Here is a 22,349-nt window from a genome sequence, read left to right as displayed (position 1 = left end):
CAGGAAATGTAAAGTCTTATTATATACAGCCAGGAAGAACTATTATATATACGAGCAACGTCAACTTACCAACATTACGACCAGGAATACGACTTTCCCAAAGTGGATCCCATGTTTGGACCACCACCCAGGACAATGGATCGGATCCCAGTAGGCGACCCAAAACAATGTCGTCGCCGCAGAAGGGGCAGACGGAGTGGTCTTCTGGTCAGGCTCCGTAGACGGGCACATCGCTTACGAGTATAGTACTCGCCAATGTCCAGTCTCTTGACAACAAGGTAGACGAAATTCGAGCAAAGGTTGCCTTCCAGAGAGACATCAGAGATTGTAACATTCTTTGTTTCACGGAAACATGGCTCACTCGGGATACGTTATCAGAGTCGGTACAGCCACCCGGTTTCTTCACGCATCGCACCGACAGAAACAAACATCTCTCTGGTTAGAAGGGCGGGGGTGTATGCCTTATGATAATGTGATAATAACAACATACAGTAACTCAAGTCCTTTTGTTCACCTGACCTAGAATTCCTTACAATCAAATGCCGACCGCATTATCTACCAAGAGAATTCTCTTCAATTATAATCACAGCCGACGGCCCTGAAAGAACTTCATTGGACTCTATGTAAACTGGAAAACACATATCCTGAGGCTGCATTTATTGTAGCTGTGGATTTTAACAAGGCTAATCTGAAAACAAGGCTCCCTAAATTTTATCAGCATATCGATTGCGCGACCCGGGCTGGCAAAATTCTGGATCATTGTTATTCTAACTTCCACAACGCATACAAATTCTCCCTCGCCCTCCTTTCGGCAAATCTGACCACAACTCCATTTTGTTGCTCCCAGCCTATAGACAGAAACTAAAACAGGAAACGCCCGTGCTCAGGTCTGTTCAACGCTGGTCCGACCAATCTGATTCCACGCTTCAAGATTGCTTCGATCACGTGGACTGGGATATGTTCTGGATAGCTTCAGACAACAACATTGTTGTATACGCTGATTCGGTGAGCGAGTTTATTAGCAAGTGCATCAGTGATGTTGTACCCATGGTGACTATTAAAACCTTCCCCAACCAGAAACCGTGGATTGATGGCAGCATTTGCGCAAAACTGAAAGCGCGAACCACTGCTTTTAATCATGGCAAGGCGACCGAAAACATGACTGAATACAAAGTGTAGCTATTCCCACTGCAAGGAAATCAAACAAGCAAAGCGTCAGTATAGAGAAAGTAGAGTTGCAATTCAACGGCTCAGACATGAGACGTATGTGGCAGGGTCTACAGTCAATCACGGATTACAAAAAGAAAACCAGCCCCATCGCGGACACCGATGTCTTGCTCCCAGACAAACTAAACAACTTCTTTGCTCACTTTGAGGACAATACAGTGCCACTGACATGGCTCTCCGTCACCGCAGCCAACGTGAGTAAAACATTTAAACGTGTTAACCCTCGCAAGGCTGCCGGCCCAGACGGCATCCCTAGCCGCGTCCTCAGAGCATGCGCAGACCAGCTGGCTGGTGTGTTTACGGACATATTCAATCAATCCCTATCCCAGTCTGCTGTTCCCACATGCTTCAAGAGGGCCACCATTGTTCGTGTTCCCAAGAAAGCTAAGGTAACTGAGCTAAACGACTATTGCCCCGTAGCACTCACTTCCATCATCATGAAGTGCTTTGACTGACTAGTCAAGGATCATATCACCTCCGCTCTACCTGACACCCTAGACCCACTCCAATTTGCATACCGCCCCAATAGGTCCACATACAACGCAATCACACTGCACACTGCCCTAACCCATCTGGACAAGAGGAATACCTATGTAAGAATGCTGTTCATCGATTACAGCTCAGCATTTAACACCATAGTACCCTCCAAACTCGTCATTAAGCTTGAGACCCTGGGTCTCGACCCCACCCTGTGCACCTGGGTGCTGGACTTTCTGATGGGCTGCCCCCAGGTGGTGAGGGTAGGAAACAACATCTCCACCCCACTGATCCTCAACATTGGGGCCCACAAGGGTGCGTTCTCAGCCCTCTCCTGTACTCCCTGTTCACCCATGACTGCGTGGCCATGCACGCTTCCAACTCAATCATCAAGTTTGCAGACGACACTACAGTTGTAGGCTTGATTACCAACAACGACGAGACAGCCTACAGGGATGAGGTGAGGGCCCTCGGAGTGTGGTGTCAGGAAAATAACCTCACACTCAACATCAACAAAACAAAGGAGATGATCGTAGACTTCAGGAAACAGCAGAGGGAGCACCCCCTTATCCACATCGACAGGACAGCAGTGGAGAAGGTGGAAAGTTTAATGTTCCTCTGTGTATACATCACGGACAAACGGAAATGTTCCGCCCACACAGACAGTGTGATGAAGAAAGCGCAACAGCGCCTCTTCAACCTCGGGAGGCTGAATAAATTTGGCTTGTCACCTAAAACCCTCACAAACTTTTACAGATACACAGTTGAGAGCATCCTGTCGGGCTGTATCACAGCCTGGTATGGCAACTGCACCGCCCTCAACCGAAAGTCTCTCCAGAGGGTGGTGCGGTCTGCACAACGCATCACCGGGGGCAAACTACCTGCCCTCCAGAACACCTACAGCACCCGAAGCTGGGACCGAAGAAGCTGTTTTACAGTCTCATGTCAAGGCCATCAGACTGTTAAACAGCCATCACTAACACAGAGAGGCTGCTGCCTACATACAGACTCGAATCATTGGCCACTGTAATAAATGGATCACTAGTCACTTTAAATAATTCCACTTTAATAATGTTTACATATCTTACATGTATATACTGTATTTTATACTATCTATTGCATCTTGCCTATGCTGCTCGGTCATCGCACATCCATATATTTATATGTATATATTGTTATTCCATCCGTTTAGATTTGTGTGTATTAGGTAGTTTACTTAGATATTACTGCACTGTCGGAACTAGAAGCACAAGCATTTCGCTACACTCACATTAACATCTGCTAACCATGTGTAACTGACCAATAACATTTGATTTGAGTGTAGCGATAAAGATCCTTAAATTGAAATTATATTTGTACAACTGAATGCATCTTCCGCATTTAACCCACTGAATCAGAGAGGTGGGGGGGGCTGCATTAATCGACATCCACGTCATCGACACCCGGGGGTTAACTGCCTTCCTCAAGGGCAGAACGACAGATCGTTACCTTGTCACCTTGGGGATTTGATCCAGCAACATTTTGGTTACTTGTGAAACAGTATAGCTTCCGTCCCTCTCCTCGCCCCAACCTGGGCTTGAACCAGGGACCCTCTGCACACATTAACAACTGACACCCATCGCGCCACAAAATCCACGGCCCTTGCAGAGTAAGGGGAACAACTACTTCAGGTCTCAGAGCGAGTGGCGTCACCCGATTGAAACGCTATTAGCGCGCACCACCACTAACTAACTAGCCATTTCACATCGGTTACACTTGCACAATGCTCCTACCCGTCAGGTTACATGCCACCCCGATTGGGTGTGCCATGGTGCGGACATTACTGTTCAAAGGACAGCGGTACATTTTGAACCTGATCCCACAACCTTTTTTAAACAGGTCGTTTAGAACAGCACTATTTCCGTTTCATTGAATGCTTATTGCTTGTTTTCGTACGCAGCCCTGCGATTGTGTGACCTTTTCCTGAGATTTTGCCATTTGAATTTACTGTATATTTAGCAAAAGAGACAGATAACTGATCTTCCAAACTATACTGCTGGCCTCTATCATGTGAGCATCTGACAAATTAATTGTATGTGCATCTTGGTGCAACATAAGTAGAAGATTCGATCTTGCATAATTCACAATAATGTAAAAGAACATGATTACAGTAATTTTACAACCTCAGTTTATCATACTAATTGGATTGATGGAATAAAGTTTTAACCAATGCTCTGTAACTACAGTGAATTTACAACTAACTATTTGATATAATTTGCAAAGTATGTAAATGTGTGCACTCGCTACTGTAAATCGCTCTGTATAAGAGCGTCTGCTAAACGACTAAAATGAAAGTTCAAATATAAACTAACGCTCTGGGTTTAAAATATAATTATGGCATTTAATGGGGAAGGGGGATTGGAACCAATCACACAATATATACAGTCAATTTACCTCACGGAACGTGGAAAGAGACAGTTTGTAATGTTTAATTTAACAACATTGCGAGAAAGGGAAATGCTGTCTGTCTGTAGCCTATTGTTTACATTATGTTATCATTTTTCATGCATTTGCAACATTGTTGTGCTTGAGAGCATTTTACCCAGAGTACACTGGGAAACGGGTAGAGGAACATGGCGCAGGGTCGGTGAGGAGGACGCTGAACAACAGAGGATTATATTCCGGAGATCATGCTGAAATCCTAAAATGAGAATGTGAAATGGTTTCACTTCCGAAATCTTGGATATCTACCACTGCCCCTTTGATGAATAATAGGAAAACGCCTCTCAGGAATACCTGCAATTGCATTCATAAACATTTTTTTAGGACTTACAACCCCTGAGCATTATTTTTTATTGACAAACGTCACATTTTCATCTAAATATTACATGGGAAAATGGCTGAGAGAAATAAAATGAATATAGAGGTCCCACAAGGAGTTGATAGACTTCGAGTGGAGCATAAAAAGGTAAAACAATGAATTAGCTTGCTACTGTAGCTAACGTTACCTGGCTAGCGTGAGCTGTGCGTGTTGATCATGCACGCGGTCGACAACAGAATTATGCAAATCTTTTTGCATTTTCGTGAGATGAGACCTAACATACATTCTCTTTCAGCAGGTTGCATATTCATTTATGTGCGCGTGGCCTCTTCGACAGATCATTTATCGTGGACATTTTCTAAACCTTTTTTTCTAGAAGCTTCCTTGAGGTAGCAGTCACATGTTGCTTGTTGTTTATTTCAGCGTGGATCCTGGACAAGCCATGTTGTGTACAACCATCGAGTATGCATCATCAAGTTTGTCAATTGCTCTGATATTGACCCATGTTTATCTATTTCAGCAAGTACAATGCATGAAAAGTAAACAAATGAACCATGCACGTAACAATACACACGCATTTCCTTGTGCGGCCGGCCTACTGCCCATTAAACATTAACCTAGATTCAACATCCATAACTAACTAGTTTAATCTTATCTAAGTGTATAGCGAATATCAATCCAAAGTGTAAGGCATTGATGACTGATGATGTTTAATAAAAGGCATTTACAGGCAATGCAAATGCAGTATAGGACAACAGTAAAGAGCTAGCTAGCTACTGTTAGTCAGTTGGCAAAGTCATGTTCTTGTTGTGTTACATTAGAATTGGAGTCATGCAGCATGCAATGGAGGGTGCAACTTTATGCCTTCTTTCAAATAGAAACATAGGCCTAATGTGTTGGGACATGCTTCTACCCAAAGTGTAGTACTGTAGTAGGCTACTTCCTGGTATGACATCCATTGCAAAGTATGCAGATGCCCCTTCCTGCCCCCAGGTTGGTGCTCCAGTGTATGTAAGTATATACTGGGTGGTTCAGAAAAGTTTTTGATCCTTTTACATTTCGATACAATTCATCTTTGACAGCTGTTTAACCAAAACACTCTAAACTTCCCGAGAATTTGCTTCTGTGTTGTTTTCCCCCAGTGAGTACATGTAAACAACTGTACAGGGGGTTCTTCTGACAGTTTTTTTTTTTAGGGAGAATAGAAATGCAAAGTTTGACCTAAATAATTGTCACTCTGTTAACAACAGGTGGTGCAAGGCTGCGAAGGTCAGATCCAGCACTGGTGAGTTTGTGTAGCGATTCCACGTAGTGACTATAGCATAGGAGTCAGCCACTACCACTCATACACACAGCATCTTGTGCGTTAGGGTGCTACTGTGCTTCTAGATAACGCTACTAGTTCCACCACGAGTCACTCACCACATCCTTGATAGTACATAGATAGATAGGCTAAACATGAGATCTGTGTGTCCTTTCAGGCATAACCTGTAGATCAGGAAGGGCATGTGTAATGTTTTGTGTGTGTGCCATTTTTGAACTGAAATAAAAAAAACTTTGGACTTTCAGGGCGAAGGTAAAAGGTGACTATGAAACCCTCGAGGATCGACTCAAAACTCTTCCAGATCAGGTGTCCTATGACATCATGGTACGTTCCATCTTTCTCTTATCAAATCAAAGTTTATTGGTTGCGCACACAGATTTGCAGATGTTATCGCAGATGCAACAAAATGCAATAACAATACACACACAACCCCCCCCCGCCCACACAATAAAATAAACAATTATTAAGAAATGTCAGAACGAGCAATATCAGAGTCCAGAGCATATATATAATATATATACAGTATTCAGACCCCTTCACTTTTACCACATTTTGTTACATTACAGCCTTATTCCAAAATGTATTAAATAAAAAATGTTCCATCAGTCTACACACAATATTCCATAATGACAAAGCAATCTTTGCGATGAGATTTGAAATTGAGCTCAAGAGCATCTGGTTTCCATTGATCATCCTTGAGATGTTTCTACAACTTGATTGGAGTCCACATGTGGTAAATTCAATTGGACATGATTTGGAAAGGCACACACCTTTCTATATAAGGTCCCACAGTTGACAGTGCATGTCAGAGCAAAAACCAAGCCATGAGGTCAAAGCAATTGTCCATAAAGCACAGAGACAGGATTGTGTCTAGGCACAGATCTGGGGAAGGGTACCAAAAAATCTCTACAACATTGAAGGTCTCCAAGAACACAGTGGCCTCCATCATTCTTAAATGGAAGAAGTTTGGAACCACCTAGACTCTTCCTAGATCTGGCCGCCTGCCCAAACTGAGCAATCGGGGGAGAAGGGCCTTGATCAGGGAGGTGACCAAGAACCTCATGGTCACTCTGACAGAGCTCCAGAGTTCCTCTGTGGAGATGGATGTCCTTCTGGAAGATTGTCCCATCTCTGTAGCACTCCACCAATCAGGCCTTTATGGTAGAGTGGCCAGACGAAGCCACTCCTCAGTAAAAGGCACATGACAGCCCGCTTGGAGTTTTCCAAAAGGCACCTAATGACTCTCAGACCATGAGAAACAAGATTCTCTTGTCCTGATGAAACCAAGTTTGAACTCTTTTGCCTGAATGCCAAGCGTCACGTCTGGAGGAAACTTGGCACCTTCTCTACGGTGAAGCATGGTGGTGGCAGCATCATGCTGTGGGAGGTGTTTTTCAGCGGCAGGGACTGGGAGACTAGTCAGGATAAAGGGAAAGATGAGCAGAGCAAAGTACAGAGAGATCCTTGATGAAAACCTGCTCCAGAACGCTCAGGACCTCAGACTGGGACGACGGTTCACCTTCCAACATGACAACGACCCTAAGCACACAGCCAGGGGACTGTTCTCAATGTCGGGACAAATGTCGGGACAATTCTCAATGTCCTTGAGTAGCCTAGCCAGAGCCCGGACTTGAACCCGATCGAACATCTCTGGAGAGACCTGAAAATAGCTGTGCAGCAACGCTCCCCATCCAACCTGACAGAGCTTCAGAGGATCAGCAGAGAAGAATGGGATGAAATTCCCAAATACAGGTGTGCGCAGCTTGTAGCGTCATACCCAAGAAGACTCAAGGCTGTAATTGCTGCCAAAGGTGCTTCAACGAAGTACTGAGTAAAGGGTCTGAATACTTGTGTAAATGTAAGATTTCTGTTTTCAATAAATTTGCTAAAATGTATTAACCTGTTTTTGCTTTGTCATTATGGTGTATTGTGTGTAGATTGAGGGGGGGGAACATAACCTAAACATTTTTTTTTTTTTAAGGCTGTAACTTTTTTTTTTAAGTCAAGGGGTCTGAATACTTTCTGAAAGCACTGTGTGTATATTTAATGTATGGACAGCATATGATTAGAAAAAGGTGTGTATGGCAGTAGTTGTACAGGATGAGCCATGACTAGAATACTATATATATCCTAACCGTGGCAGGTAGCCTAGCGGTTAGGAGTGTTGGGCCAGTAACCAAAAGGTTGCTGGTTCAAATCCCTGAGCTGACTAGGTGAAAAATCTGTCTGTGCCCTTGAGCAAGGCACTTAACCCTAATTGCTCCTGGGTTGCCATTGATAATAGTTGAGGGTGTGTCAGCTATTATCAACAGCAACAAATACATTAACAATTCGAACTTGTACATGTGTGAAATAGGATAAATGTAAGCACCCATATACAAAGTGGATAAAACAACAACAAAAAAATTGGCTGTATGAAATTATACTGGAAATTTCTGAGCAAATGTAAGAAATAATACAAAAATGTGAAATAATGCAAATTTGGCTAGGAAACAGGGTGACCGTGTCTGTCGGGGCCATCTTGTCCACTCAATTGCAGTAAATGCACTGGGGAGTGAGTTTCCATAGCAGGGTATTATTTACAGTTTATTATGAGGTGTGTCGAGTGAATTCCCAAGCCATTGTCCCCTCTTGATCTGGAGCGAAAACACAGCAGTTAATACAGCGAGATGGGTGCTTTTGAGATGTTTACATATGGTGTGTTGTAGGGAAGGCCTTATCTTTCACTATCAGTTTCTATTCTCCTTTTCTTTCAGCTATTCAGCTTCACTTTTAGTTTGTAAAAAAGTATGCAGAACCATGTTTAAATTGCCCTAATATACAGTGACATTCAAAAGTTTGGACACACCTACTCATTCCAGGGTTTTTCTTTATTTTTACTATTTTTTAGTTTTGAAGACATCAAAACTATTAAATAGTGGCACAGCGGTCTAAGGCACTGCATCTCGGTGCTAGAGGCGTCACTACAGAACCTGGTTCGATTCCAGGCTGTATCACAACCGGCCGTGATTGGGAGTCCCATAGGGCGGCGCGCAATTGGCCCAGCGTCGTCCGGGTTAGGGTTTGGCCGGAGTAGGCCGTCATTATAAATAATAATTTGTTCTTAACTGATGTGCCTAGTTAAACATTTAATAAATAAAAAACATGGAATCATGTAGTAACCAAAAAAGTGTTAAATCAAAAGAGATTTTAGACTCTTCTAAGTAGCCACCCTTTGCCTTGATGACAGCTTTTCACATTCTTGCCATTCTCTCAGCCAGCTTCATGAGGTAGCCACCTGGAATGCATTTCAATTACATTGTAAAAAAAAAAATCTTTAGGACCCAGTTCTCAATACTTAAGTCACTTTTCAAAACTCTTCACACAGTTCTCCTAACCAACTTTCAGCTTGGCACAGCAGTTAATTTCACATCCAAAATGCACTAAAACTACCAAAACACTTCTTACATGTCTTAACCTCTCTCAGGTATGTGGGACGAAATCGTCCCACCTAGTCAACAGCCAGTGGAATCGAGTGGCGCGATATTCAAAAACCTTAAAAATGCTATAACTTCAATTTCTCAAACATATGACTATTTTACACCATTTTAAAGACAAGACTCTCGTTAATCTAACCACATTGTCCGATTTCAAAAAGGCTTTACAACGAAAGCAAAACATTAGATTGTCAGGAGAGTACCCAGCCAGAAATAATCACATACCCATTTTCCAAGCTAGCATATAATGTCACAAAAACCAAAACCACAGCTAAATGCAGCACTAACCTTTTGATGATCTTCATCAGATGACACTCCTAGGACATTATGTTAACCTCTTACATCTAGATGTTCCGCTAGCGGAACACCTGCTCCAATATCCAATGATAGGCGTGGCGCGAATTACAAATTCCTCAAAAATACAAAAACTTCAATTTTTCAAACATATGACTATTTCACAGCATTTTAAAGACAAGACTCTCCTTTATCTAACCACACTGTCCGATTTCAAAAAGGCTTTACAGCGAAAGCAAAACATTAGATTATGTCAGCAGAGTACCCAGCCAGAAATAATCAGACACCCATTTTTCAAGCTAGCATATAATGTCACAAAAACCCAGAAGACCGCTAAATGCAGCACTAACCTTTGATGATTTTCATCAGATGACACACCTAGGACATTATGTTATACAATACATGCATGTTTTGTTCAATCAAGTTCATATTTATATCAAAAAACAGCTTTTTACATTAGCATGTGACGTTCAGAACTAGCATACCCCCCGCAAACTTCCGGGGAATTTACTAACAATTTACTAAATTACTCACGATAAACGTTCACAAAAAGCATAACAATTATTTTAAGAATTATAGATACAGAACTCCTCTATGCACTCGATATGTCCGATTTTAAAATAGCTTTTTGGTGAAAGCACATTTTGCAATATTCTAAGTACATAGCCCAGCCATCACGGGCTAGCTATTTAGACACCCGGCAAGTTTAGCCTTCACCAAAATCAGATTTACTATAACAAAAATGTTATTACCTTTGTTGTCTTCGTCAGAATGCACTCCCAGGACTGCTACTTCAATAACAAATGTTCGTTTGGTCCCAAATAATCCATCGTTATATCCGAATAGCGGCGTTTTGTTCGTGCGCTCCAGAAACTATCCGAAATGGTAAAGAAGGGTCGTGCGCATGGCGCAATTCGTGACAAAAAAATTGTAAATATTCCATTACCGTACTTCGAAGCATGTCAACCGCTGTTTAAAATCAAATTTTATGCAATTTATCTCGTAACAAAGCGATAATATTCCGACCGGGAATCTCCTTTTCGGCAAACAGAGGAAAAATCACAAAGACGGGGGCGGCCAGTGCACGCGCCTAAGCCCACAGTCCCTTGATCGGCCACTTGAGAAAGGCGATAATGTGTTTCAGCCTGGGGCTGGAATGACGACATTCAGGTTTTTCCCGGGCTCTGAGAGCCTATGGAAGACGTAGGAAGTGTCACGTTAGAGCAGAGATCCTTTGTAATAGATAGAGATGGCAAAGAAGTTCAAGAAATGGTCAGACAGGCCACTTCCTGTAAAGGAATCTCTCAGGTTTTGACCTGCCATTTGAGTTCTGTTATACTCACAGACACCATTCAAACAGTTTTAGAAACTTTGGAGTGTTTTCTATCCAAAGCCAATAATTATATGCATATTCTAGTTACTGGGCAGGAGTAGTAACCAGATTAAATCGGGTACGTTTTTTATCCAGCCGTGAAAATACTGCCCCCTAGCCATAACAGGTTATACAATACATGAATGTTTTGTTCAATCAAGTTCATATTTATATCAAAAAACAGCTTTTTACATTAGCATGTGACGTTCAGAACTAGCAAACATACCGAAAACTTGCGGTGAATTTACTAAATTACTCACGATAAACGTTCACAAAAAAACATAACAATTATTTTAAGAATTATAAATACAGAACTCCTTTATGCAATCGTGGTGTCAGATTTTAAAATAGCTTTTCGGCCAAAGCACATTTTGCAATATTTTGAGTAGATAGCTCGCCATCACCGGCTAGCTAATTTGACACCCACCAAGTTTGGCGTTCACTAAACTCAGAATTACTATAAGAAAAATTGGATTACCTTTGCTGTTCTTCGTCAGAATGCACTCCCAGGACTTCTACTTCAACCACAAATGTTGTTTTGGTTCAAAATAATTCATAGTTATGTTCAAATATCCTCTGTTTTGTCCGTGCGTTCAGGTCCCTATCCGAACGGTGACGCGCGGATGCATGTCGTGACAAAAAATGTCAAAATATTCCATTACCGTACTTTGAAGCATGTCAAACGCTGTTTAAAATCAATTTTTATGCGATTTTTCTCATAAAATAGCGATAATATTCCGACCGGGAGACGTTGTTTTCGTTCAAAGACTGAAAGAAGAAAATGGTGTCTTCACGTGCACGCGCGCACCCGTGTCATCATTCCCCGTTCTGGCGCCTTCTGAGAGCCTATGGGAGCCTTAGAAAATGTCACGTTACAGCAGAGATCCTCTGTTTTCGATAAGGAGGCTATAGAAGGCCAAGAAATGGTCAGAGAGGGCACTTCCTGTATAGAATCTTCTCAGGTTTTGGCCTGCCATATGAGTTCTGTTATACTCACAGACACCATTCAAACAGTTTTAGAAACTTTAGTGTGTTTTCTATCCAAATCAAACAATTATATGCATATTCTAGTTTCTGGGCAGGAGTAATAACCAGATTAAATCGGGTACGTTTTTTTTATCCGGACGTGAAAATACTGCCCCCTACCCAAGAGAGGTTAACTCATTATTCCATAACACTCACAAAGTTTGTCACCCAACAAGAACACTTTGTCACTCATAAAACAATGACCTAAAAAACACTAACAACAGGTAGCATTACACAATGTTTTCTTTTGTAAAAAAAAATAACTAACAAGAATGACAACTCTCTACTGTTTAGAATTCACTGCAGTATATGTTACAGGAATGAATCAGACATGATGCAATATGCTTCAATATTTTTTATGTCATTTTTGGCATTGAGTGATTCCAAAATACAAGAATTTGTATATACACCGTCTACCGATACAGATACAGTAGAAATGCTAGTCAACCCTGTCTTCTGCATTTGGCCACAGGTTCTCCTCCACATTACATCTTATGTCATTTTGGGCAATACACCTAGGAAATAATATTTTGGCATGCCTGGTCCATCTCTGGAAATCTTCTGCAGATATGTCCAGGCATCCAGCATTCATTGCATCCAGGAGGGACATTTGATCATGTGGTCATAAACCTTCCACCTCCATGAGGAAAATAATTATTCTATGGGGTTGAGGAATGGAGAGTAAGGCGGGAGGAAAAGTGACACCATCCTGGGATGGGCTGCAAACCACTGTGACTGCACGGGATTGGTGAGATGCCACATTGTCCCAAACAATTACAAACGTTGGCTGATTTCGCCTCACTGCAACCCTTTCCTCACCTGGCACAACCATTCTATAGAGGTCACCCAGGAATTAAATGAGGCGCTCTGCGTTGTATGGCCCAATTAGCGGTTTGTGTAACAGCAATCCATCAGAGGATACTGCTGCACACATTGTAATGCTGGCACCCCTCTGGCCCGGGACATCCACTGTGGCTCTTTTCCCAATCACATTCCTTCCTCGCAACTGTGTTTTGGCCAAGTTGAAACCAGCCTCATCCACAAAGATGAATATGTGGGGTGTTTGCCTTGCTTTAATCTCCATGACTACCTAAAATAAATCCACAAGGCAATATAAGAGTTAGGCTATTACGGTAGTTTACATTATACCTTAAAACATGTCATTGTGTGCCTCTGCCCTGTTTGGTTTTGTTCAAAACCAGTTGTGTATTTTATAGTCATCTTACCTGGACATATTGGTTCCTGAGTTGCTTGACTCGTTCAGAGTTCCTCTCAAAGGGGACAGTGTACAACTGCTTCATCCTGACTTGATGTTGTTTCAGGACTCTAGAAATAGTTGTCATGCTTACATTGTGAATATTTCCAAATGTAATGTTGTCTGCCAACACTCTGTCCCCAATCTCTGTGAGTTTTATGCCATTGTTTCTGATGACCATATCAACGATTGCAGTTTCCTGCACAGCAGTGAAAATCCTACCTCTCCCGCCTGTAGGAGGTAACTGTTGGGTCCTAAGCAGAAATACAAAAACAATTACACACAAGTGGGTTTGGAGGCTTTGCTCAATTTACTTTTGAAATGTGCAGAATGTGCCCTTGCAGAATGGACATCTTACGTGTTGTTTATTTCTCACAATAGATGCCACTGTTGAGCGTTGCAGATTTGTCTGCACTCTCAGACCAGCCTCTCTCATTGATAGACCATGATTTATTACATGATCAATTATAGTAGCCCTAATCTCAACTGAGACTACAGCTCTTGATCTTCCACTCAGTCTTTTCCACCATGCATACGTACTCCTCTCCCTCCCTCTCCCAGCCACTCTTCTTCCTCTGTCAGCCACTTCTCTATCTCTGGCTGGGTCCATGTTTATATTACAGTCCAGCATTATTCCTAAGATGTCCCCTTTTGTATAGATGGTAATGAAATTGAAAGACTAACACCTGGGTAGGTGTTCAGCTACAATGGGAATCAGCTGTGGTTGGTCTAATTGTTTTGATAGTATTTATTTCTTTTAGATTTGGAATATACACTGCACAAAAAAATAAAGGGAACACTTAAACAACACATCCTAGATCTGAATGAAAGAAATAATCTTATTAAATACTTTTTTCTTTACATAGTTGAATGTGCTGACAACAAAATCACACAAAAATAATCAATGGAAATCCAATTTTATCAACCCATGGAGGTCTGGATTTGGATTCACACTCAAAATTAAAGTGGAAAACCACACTACAGGCTGATCCAACTTCGATGTAATGTCCTTAAAACAAGTGAAAATGAGGCTCAGTAGTGTGTGTGGCCTCCACGTGCCTGTATGACCTCCCTACAACGCCTGGGCATGCCCCTGATGAGGTGGCGGATGTTCTCCTGAGGGATCTCCTCCCAGACCTGGACTAAAGCATCCGCCAACTCCTGGACAGTCTGTGGTGCAACGTGGCGTTGGTGGATGGAGCGAGACATGATGTCCCAGATGTGCTCAATTGGATTCAGGTCTGGGGAACGGGCGGGCCAGTCCATAGCATCAATGCCTTCCTCTTGCAGGAACTGCTGACACACTCCAGCCACATGAGGTCTAGCATTGTCTTGCATTAGGAGGAACCCAGGGCCAACCGCACCAGCATATGGTCTCACAAGGGGTCTGAGGATCTCATCTCGGTACCTAATGGCAGTCAGGCTACCTCTGGCGAGCACATGGAGGGCTGTGCGGCCCCCCAAAGAAATGCCACCCCACACCATGACTGACCCACCGCCAAACCGGTCATGCTGGAGGATGTTGGAGGCAGCAGAATGTTCTCCACGGCGTCTCCAGACTCTGTCACGTCTGTCACATGTGCTCAGTGTGAACCCGCTTTCATCTGTGAAGAGCACAGGGCTCCAGTGGCGAATTTGCCAATCTTGGTGTTCTCTGGCAAATGCCAAACGTCCTGCACGGTGTTGGGCTGTAAGCACAACCCCCACCTGTGGACGTCGGGCCCTCATACCACCCTCATGGAGTCTGTTTCTGACCGTTTGAGAAGACACATGCACATTTGTGGCCTGCTGGAGGTCATTTTGCAGGGCTCTGGCAGTGCTCCTCCTTGCACAAAGGTGGAGGTAGCGGTCCTGCTGCTGGGTTGTTGCCCTCCTACGACCTCCTCCACGTCTCCTGATGTACTGGCCTGTCTCCTGGTAGCGCCTCCATGCTCTGGACACTACGCTGACAGACACAGCAAACCTTCTTGCCACAGCTCGCATTGATGTGCCATCCTGGATGAGCTGCACTACCTGAGCCACTTGTGTGGGTTGTAGACTCCGTCTCATGCTACCACTAGAGTGAAAGCATTCAAAAGTGACCAAAACATCAGCCAGGAAGCATAGGAACTGAGAAGTGGTCTGTGGTCTCCACCTGCAGAAGCACTCCTTTATTGGGGGTGTCTTGCTTATTGCCTATAATTTCCACCTGTTGTCTATTCCATTTGCACAACAGCATGTGAAATTTATTGTCAATCAGTGTTGCTTCCTAAGTGGACAGTTTGATTTCACAGAAGTGTGATTGACTTGGAGTTACATTGTGTTGTTTAAGTGTTCCCTTTATTTTTTTGAGCAGTATATTTCAATACGGTATTACTGTACAAATGTAGCAAATTGCTGTCTTATTCAATTTTGTTTTATGTTAGGTTTTGAATTTAAGTTTAACAGTTTTGAAAAGAGTATGTAAACATTTGCAAATTGGCCTGTAGGTACATAGAGTTTTGGTGGTGGTTGTGTCTGAGTGAGAAAATAATTAATGACATTTGAAAGATTTAGTTATTGAATGCATTTTGTGCCAAAGCAATGAAAAATGATCCACAGTTTAGCCCACATAGACTACTGTTGTGCTCACTGTGTGAAGAGTTTTGAAAAAGTGACCTAAGTATTGAGAAATGGGTCCTAGCGATTGTCAAAAACTGTAACATTTGTGGAATTTCTTTCCTTAATGCATTTGACCCAATCAGTTGTTTTGTGACAAGGTAGGGGTGGTATACAGAAGATAGCATACTTGGTAAAAGACCAAGTCCATATTATGGCAAGAACAACTCAAATAAGCAAAGAGAAATGACAGTCCATCATTACTTTAAGACATAAAGGTCAGTCAAGGTGAACAGATCTCTGCATGTGTGGTTCCCACCGTGAATCATGGAGGTGTGGGGGTGCTTTGTTGGTGACACTGTCTGTGATTTATTTATAATTCAAGGAACACTTAACCAGCATGGCTACCACCACATTCTGCAGGGATATGCCACCCCATCTGGTTTGCGCTTAGTGGGACTATCATTTGTTTTTCAACAGGACAATGACGCAACACATCTCCAGGCTGTGTAAGGGTTATTTTGACCAAGGAGGAGAGTGCTGGGCCAATTGTGTGCCACCCTATGGGACTCCCAATCACGGCCGGTTGTGATACAGCCTGGAATCGAACCAGGGTCTGTAGTGACGCCTCTAGCACCGAGATGCAGTGCCTTAGACCGCTGTGCCACTATTTAATAGTTTTGATGTGTTCACTTTTATTCTACAATGTAAAAATAAAGAAAAACCCTTGAATGAGTAGGTTTGTCCAAACGTTTGACTGGTACTATCGTAAGACACACTGGTTGATGCTTATTAATAAACCCTCTTAGGTTTCACTCCTCCCTATCTGAGATATTTACTGCAGCCCTCATCCTCCACATACAACACCCGTTCTTCCAGTCACATTCTGTTAAAGGTCCCCAAAGCACACACATCCCTGGGTCGCTCGTCTTTTCAGTTCGCTGCAGCTAGCGACTGGAATGAGCTGCAACAAACACTCAAACTGGACAGTTTTTATCTCAATCTCTTCATTCAAAGACTCAATCATGGACACTTACTGACAGTTGTGGCTGCTTTGCGTGATGTATTGTCGTCTCTACCTTCTTGCCTTTTGTGCTGTTGTCTATGCCCAATAATGTTTGTACCGTATTTTTTCCTGTTACCATGTTGTGTTGCTACCATGCTGTGTTGTCATGTGTTGTTGTCTTAGGTCTCTCTTTATGTAGTGTTGTCTCTCTTCTCGTGATGTGTGTTTTGTTCTATATATTATTATATATTTTTATTTTTATCCCAGCCCCCGTTCCCGCGGGAGGCCTTTTGCCTTTTGGTAGGCCGTCATTCTAAATAAGAATTTCTTCTTAACTGACTTGCCTAGTTAAATAAAGGTTAAATAAAAGTACTGTATACAACAAAAATTCTATAAAAACGATTGAAAGTCAAGTTGAAACTTGAACTCAACTTGAATAATGCAAATTGATCTCCTTCTCCTCTTTGCTGTAACAGGTGCCATTTGGCCCTCTGGCCTTCATGCCTGGGAAGCTGGTCCATACCAATGAGATCACCGTGCTGCTGGGGGACAACTGGTTTGCAAAGTGCTCTGCCAAGCAGGCCCAGAAGCTCGTGGAGCACAGGAAGAAACGTGCGTTTGTTTTGGAAGCCATTTTGAATTTTTTCAGATACCATGGCACCTTGCCCAACTCTGACACTCACATAACTAATATTATAAAAAAAACGAGAGAACTCCTCAATTGTATGCCTATATATTGTTTTGCAGTGTATGCTAGTGATAATTCTTGAGAAAGATTGAGGTCATGTTTTGAATGTCTTCTCAACACTACCACGGTTCATCCAGCAGGGGGGGCTGTTGTCATAGACTTGCTGTCAGACAAACCGAAAAAGAGGTGATCACTCAGTTCAAACTAAAAGTTGAATGGCTACTTATTTTGTGAATACTTGGATTGTTAGAATGTTTGAAACATTTTTTCTGATGGACAATTATCGATCAAATTACAATTGCATTAGCAAATAAGTAATAACACACAATCATCATGGTCATAATTTGCAATACTGCAAGTTCATTTCTATTGAAAATGCGGAATTATGTCCAGATTGCTATTTGTTGGTTACGCAAATCGATTTCGGCCATCCTCTGCAATTATTTTGTCACAATATGTCCAGCCTTAAACCCTCCTGTCCAAAGACAGTTTTTTCCCCTTTGCTCCCCTTTGGTATTCACTCTGCATCCGAAAAAGCTCTTTAATATATATAGCGTCAGATGGGCCTAAATAACAATGTGTGATGATGATGCGGCCATTATTAGACTGGTGTTTACCTGAAGCGTGAATGTGCCATAACCTTCCCTGACCCTGCCCAGGCTGCTTTTACACAACTAAGTGCCATAATGCAAACATGGATCGCTGAGATCTGTCAAACAGCCCCGCTGAGTTGTCAGGCCGTCTGCGTTTGACCTTTCCCCAACGTTTCGAGACGTACGGCTTGAAGGCTCGCTGTCGCCATGGCAACGGAGCCCCTGCTGCCATTAGTGAACGGGGGTTTAATTGTTGTGAAGATTTAATGATCCGAAGTAGCACCGAGGGCATGCGATGTTATGAACTGTTTGTCATAATTTTCCTTTTTCTTTTTTACTGTGTTCAGAGTTTAACCCCTTGCTGGTGGATCTTTCTATTCCATCACACAATTTTTGTGCTTTGTTTTTTAGATGTAAATAGTGCGCTGTATGACTTGCACAAGACGAGGAAGGACTTTGAAGCCAGAGTTGGGTTTACAGAGGATCTAGAAAAACTCTCAGGCGTAAGTGTTATTACAGCGATAACAAAGAGTTTTTAGGATCCTCTTCAGCCAGCTTATCTGATAGACAACTCCCTGTGCAGAAAATCTATTTATATGATCAGATATTTTAAACACACCCACACTTATACCCTTCTCTGTTTCCTCAGGCTAAAGGGGACTATGTGGACATCAGAGAAGAGGTTGGAAGTATTGAAGAAATGGTCAGCAAAGGAAAGCAGCGTGTGGCTCTTAAGCCCCACTCTAAGCCCAAGATGGAGGCTGTTGTGAAGATAGAGGAAGAAGAGGAGGAGGATGACGAAGAGGGCAGTGGAGAGGGAGATGGAGGGAGCAGGAGAAGAGTGCTGTCTGAGGAGGAGCTATGGGCCAGACTGGATGAGTTGGAAGCGCAGGAGGAGCAGGAAGAGGAGCATCACCGGTAGAGTTAAATACACACAAAATGCATAGATGTTCAAATTGAGGAGTAATTCAGCGCCACTCTATCCACCTTCACACCTGTGTTTCATAAGAAAATATGTGAAGATTAGATTTCTCCCGGCTTGATACTTTGTTTCTATTGTTTTCAGACAGTTTGACAGTGCAGACACCAATGGCAACGACGACACAACATCCTCTGAGGAAGAGAAGGAGGGAGATAGCGGCAGTTATCATCGTGTCAATGGACATGATGAGAGGAGCAAAGGCAGGGCGTTTGTGCCTAACAACGGCAGCCAACTAAACAGTACAGCCCAGTCAACCAGGGATGGGGAGGAGGAGGAAGATGAAGCAGAGGAGGAGGAAGGCGACTGTTTGCCTACCATCTATTTCTCTCATACGGTGGAACCCAAGAAGGTCAGTGTGTATGAAGCGTATTAAACTCATCGCAGTCAACCATTATGTTATTTGAGCTATGTAAATCAATGTACTTCAAGTCCCTCTGTCTCTCCAGGTGAGGATAAACACAGGGAAGAACACCATGTTGAAGTTCAGTGAGCTGAAAGAACAGAAGCAGCAAGCCAAGAGGAAAAAGAAGAACGGCACCAGCAACGGTCACTCTCACCACGGGCTCCACAACATCACTACGCCCACAGACCTCTACAGGTTACACATCAATCATTAAATGTTTGGTTGGCATAAACCGTTTGGCAACATTTTGGATCAAATGTAAAAATGGCATATATGGAATGGTGTTTACTCTGAATGTTTCCAGATTTCTTTATTCTGATTCGGTATGGTGTCTGTCTATTAACAAGTTCTGCGATCTGATTGGGTAAAATGGCTGACTGGGTATATGTTTGTGGCTTTTTGTCAGGTTGTTTGTGGATGTGAAGAACGGCGAGCCCATCCCCAGGAAGTCCATCCTGAAGTCCCGGAGCAGAGAGAGCAGTGTGTGTAGCGACACCAGCGAGAGCAGCGCTGCCGACTTCGAGGAGCGCCGGACGTTTGGACGCACTCTGAGCCATGACGAGAACACGTACAGCGACACCAGCGACGGTATCACGGAGGAGGACAGCCCCACCGGGGTCCTCCTACACCCCACCAGCAGCTTTCAGGTAAACTCAGCTGGTCCTGATTCAATACTCCGTCAATATTCTAATACTGTAAAGATCTTCAATTCAATGCCAACAACTTTATTTGTCCCTTTAGGGAAATTCTTATTACAGCAACAGCAGTGCTTCAGACACATACAACAAAACGGCACAGATACAATAAATAGACAAGAAACATGAGAGATAATGATTTAAATGTACAGTGCAATAAATACGATCATCGGTATAAAACGTGCAAGAGACAGGGGTGATTAGTTCACATTGAACAGCGATTTCTTTGAACTTAGATAAATGTTTAGAGCAGGAGTGGTCTATGTCCTGCCAAGTTTACAGCGTCACATTAACTGCCATCTTATTCTTTGTCATTGATCCAGGCCTTTTCTGGCATGGTGGTTGAGAAGGAGCCCATTCCCTTGTCGATCCCCCAATTCACCATTGCTCTGCCAGCGCTGCCCACCATTCCAGAGAGGAAACTGGAGGAGGTGGCCCCCGAGGTCCCCCAAGAGGCCCCAAAGAGGGTGTCCAAGTTCAAAGCTGCCCGGCTGCAGCAGAAGTGACCTAGCAGAGCCAGTCTCCAGGATCCAAACTACGGGATCCTTTTTTAACATTGATTTTCTATGCCAACACTTTTTTGAGTTGGACAGACTGTGAACCCACCCTATGATCTGCCCTCCCTCTTCAAGCCTCTCTTCTTCTCTTTCATAATGCTTTTCCTGTTAGTACACATTGTTTATATTGCAATATGCCTATTCTGTAAGAGGCAGTACTCTGTAAGAGTAGCATAACATTGTTGAGAAAGCAACCCAACACACTTACTCTTAACCATTTACCTGCCTTGTATAATGAAACATCAAGCTTTTTAGCTAAGAACCCCATTATTTATGAATTAGTACTTCACTGCAATATGTTTTTAAATATAGAGGTAGTTTATTTAGAGCCCTCATCCTCCAACATTATGGCACTACATTAGTCAACACTGCCTAGGTGCGCATTTTATGGTGGTTGATCTTGTGTCAGTGTCTTGACTATACTCTGTGACAAAGCCAGTGGTTTACAACTCTATTCATTGTTTGATCCATGCTTTTGCCTGCTATGCTAAGATGACACTCTGCATCGTTCAATTTATTTTTGCCTTTTCCTTTCTTAATTATTCTACGACAGGGTCAGATGTTAACTTCCCTATATTTCCCCAAATCCCATTGTATCTGCCTATTGAATGTATGTCCACCTCTGTGACCAGCTTTATGTCAAAAAGAAATATTGTTGTAAACTGGAATGAAAATAAAAGATTTTTGGACAAAGTCAGGTGTTACTCCCCTTTGGGTAGATTTTCTCGAACCTTATTTCCAATCCTTACTAAAGGAAAAGACAGACCAACAGACACGTTGTACGTACGCAGTAGAAAACCTGCGGAGTGTCAACTACTCAACATGCACAATTGTTGGGAAATAACCAAGATGACGGCTGATGTTCTATAGTCAGAGGTGATAGGATGGCAATCCACTGCTGATGTACGTGTTGGTCTGTCCTGTCCATGACACAGGTATGCCACATGTCTTGACAATGTTGAACCACAATGACCAGCAATAGATCATCTCTCCTATGTAAAATGACTTGCCAACTCTATTTTTGTACCACCTCTTCATAGGGCTGCTGTGTAGGCTGGGAATTCTGTAATTCGCTGGGATTCGCTGTAATTAAAGTTGCACCTTGTGAGTTTGAAAAGCTATCACTAGCTGCTCGCTAAGTAGCGAGAGTGCAGGGTTCGATAAGCGGCTTTTAAACTGGTCCGTAGTTGATTCCCCCTCGTCAGGATTAGGGCTGCAATAGGAAAAATCTATCCAGGTAGCATGAGACAGATTAGCTAATGCTTAACATGGTTGAGCGCTGGCTAGACACAGATCATTGGACTTAAAAAGCTTTGAAAGTATATGTTGGAACATGTACTTAACATTTCAAAGAGATCTAGAGGAGCACGTTAATAATTGAAAACAACAGAGAGATCTACATTGCAGGGTTTAAAGGGGATTTAAGAGTTAGGTAATTTAGGATCTCCTTGCAGAGATGAGCAGGTATTGTTGACCAGACAGATGCTCAGAGAAGAGGCTCTTGCTCCCAGCTACAAATGTCATGGGGCATTAAACTGTTCCTTGCTGTACACCTGGGCCAGTTTCATGGACCCAGATAAAGCCTACTCCTGTACTT

General features: G+C 42.8%; 1 protein-coding gene across 2 annotated transcripts; it reads left to right on the top strand.

The window, feature by feature from the left end:
* The first annotated feature begins 4,284 nt into the window (after positions 1-4,284).
* LOC106561398 (unconventional prefoldin RPB5 interactor 1) lies at positions 4,285-21,445 on the top strand. 2 transcript variants are annotated; one of them, XM_045688308.1, is made up of 11 exons: positions 4,285-4,651; positions 4,800-5,515; positions 5,755-5,789; positions 6,074-6,152; positions 17,311-17,446; positions 18,527-18,618; positions 18,765-19,033; positions 19,182-19,446; positions 19,544-19,695; positions 19,907-20,147; positions 20,519-21,445. In XM_045688308.1, the coding sequence occupies exons 2-11, from the start codon at positions 5,453-5,455 to the stop codon at positions 20,699-20,701; spliced, it is 1,515 nt and encodes a 504-aa protein (XP_045544264.1). In that variant the 5' UTR covers positions 4,285-4,651; positions 4,800-5,452; the 3' UTR covers positions 20,702-21,445. The 2 variants fall into 2 exon arrangements, with proteins under 2 accessions (XP_045544264.1, XP_013980811.1); XM_014125336.2 differs by lacking the exon at positions 4,800-5,515.
* The last annotated feature ends 904 nt before the right edge of the window (positions 21,446-22,349 follow it).

This window comes from Salmo salar, chromosome ssa10 (genome assembly GCF_905237065.1).
Source record: "Salmo salar chromosome ssa10, Ssal_v3.1, whole genome shotgun sequence".
NCBI lineage: Eukaryota > Metazoa > Chordata > Actinopteri > Salmoniformes > Salmonidae > Salmo > Salmo salar.
The sequence above is the reverse complement of the archived record's forward strand: the minus strand, read 5'-3'. Positions and strand labels throughout refer to the sequence as shown.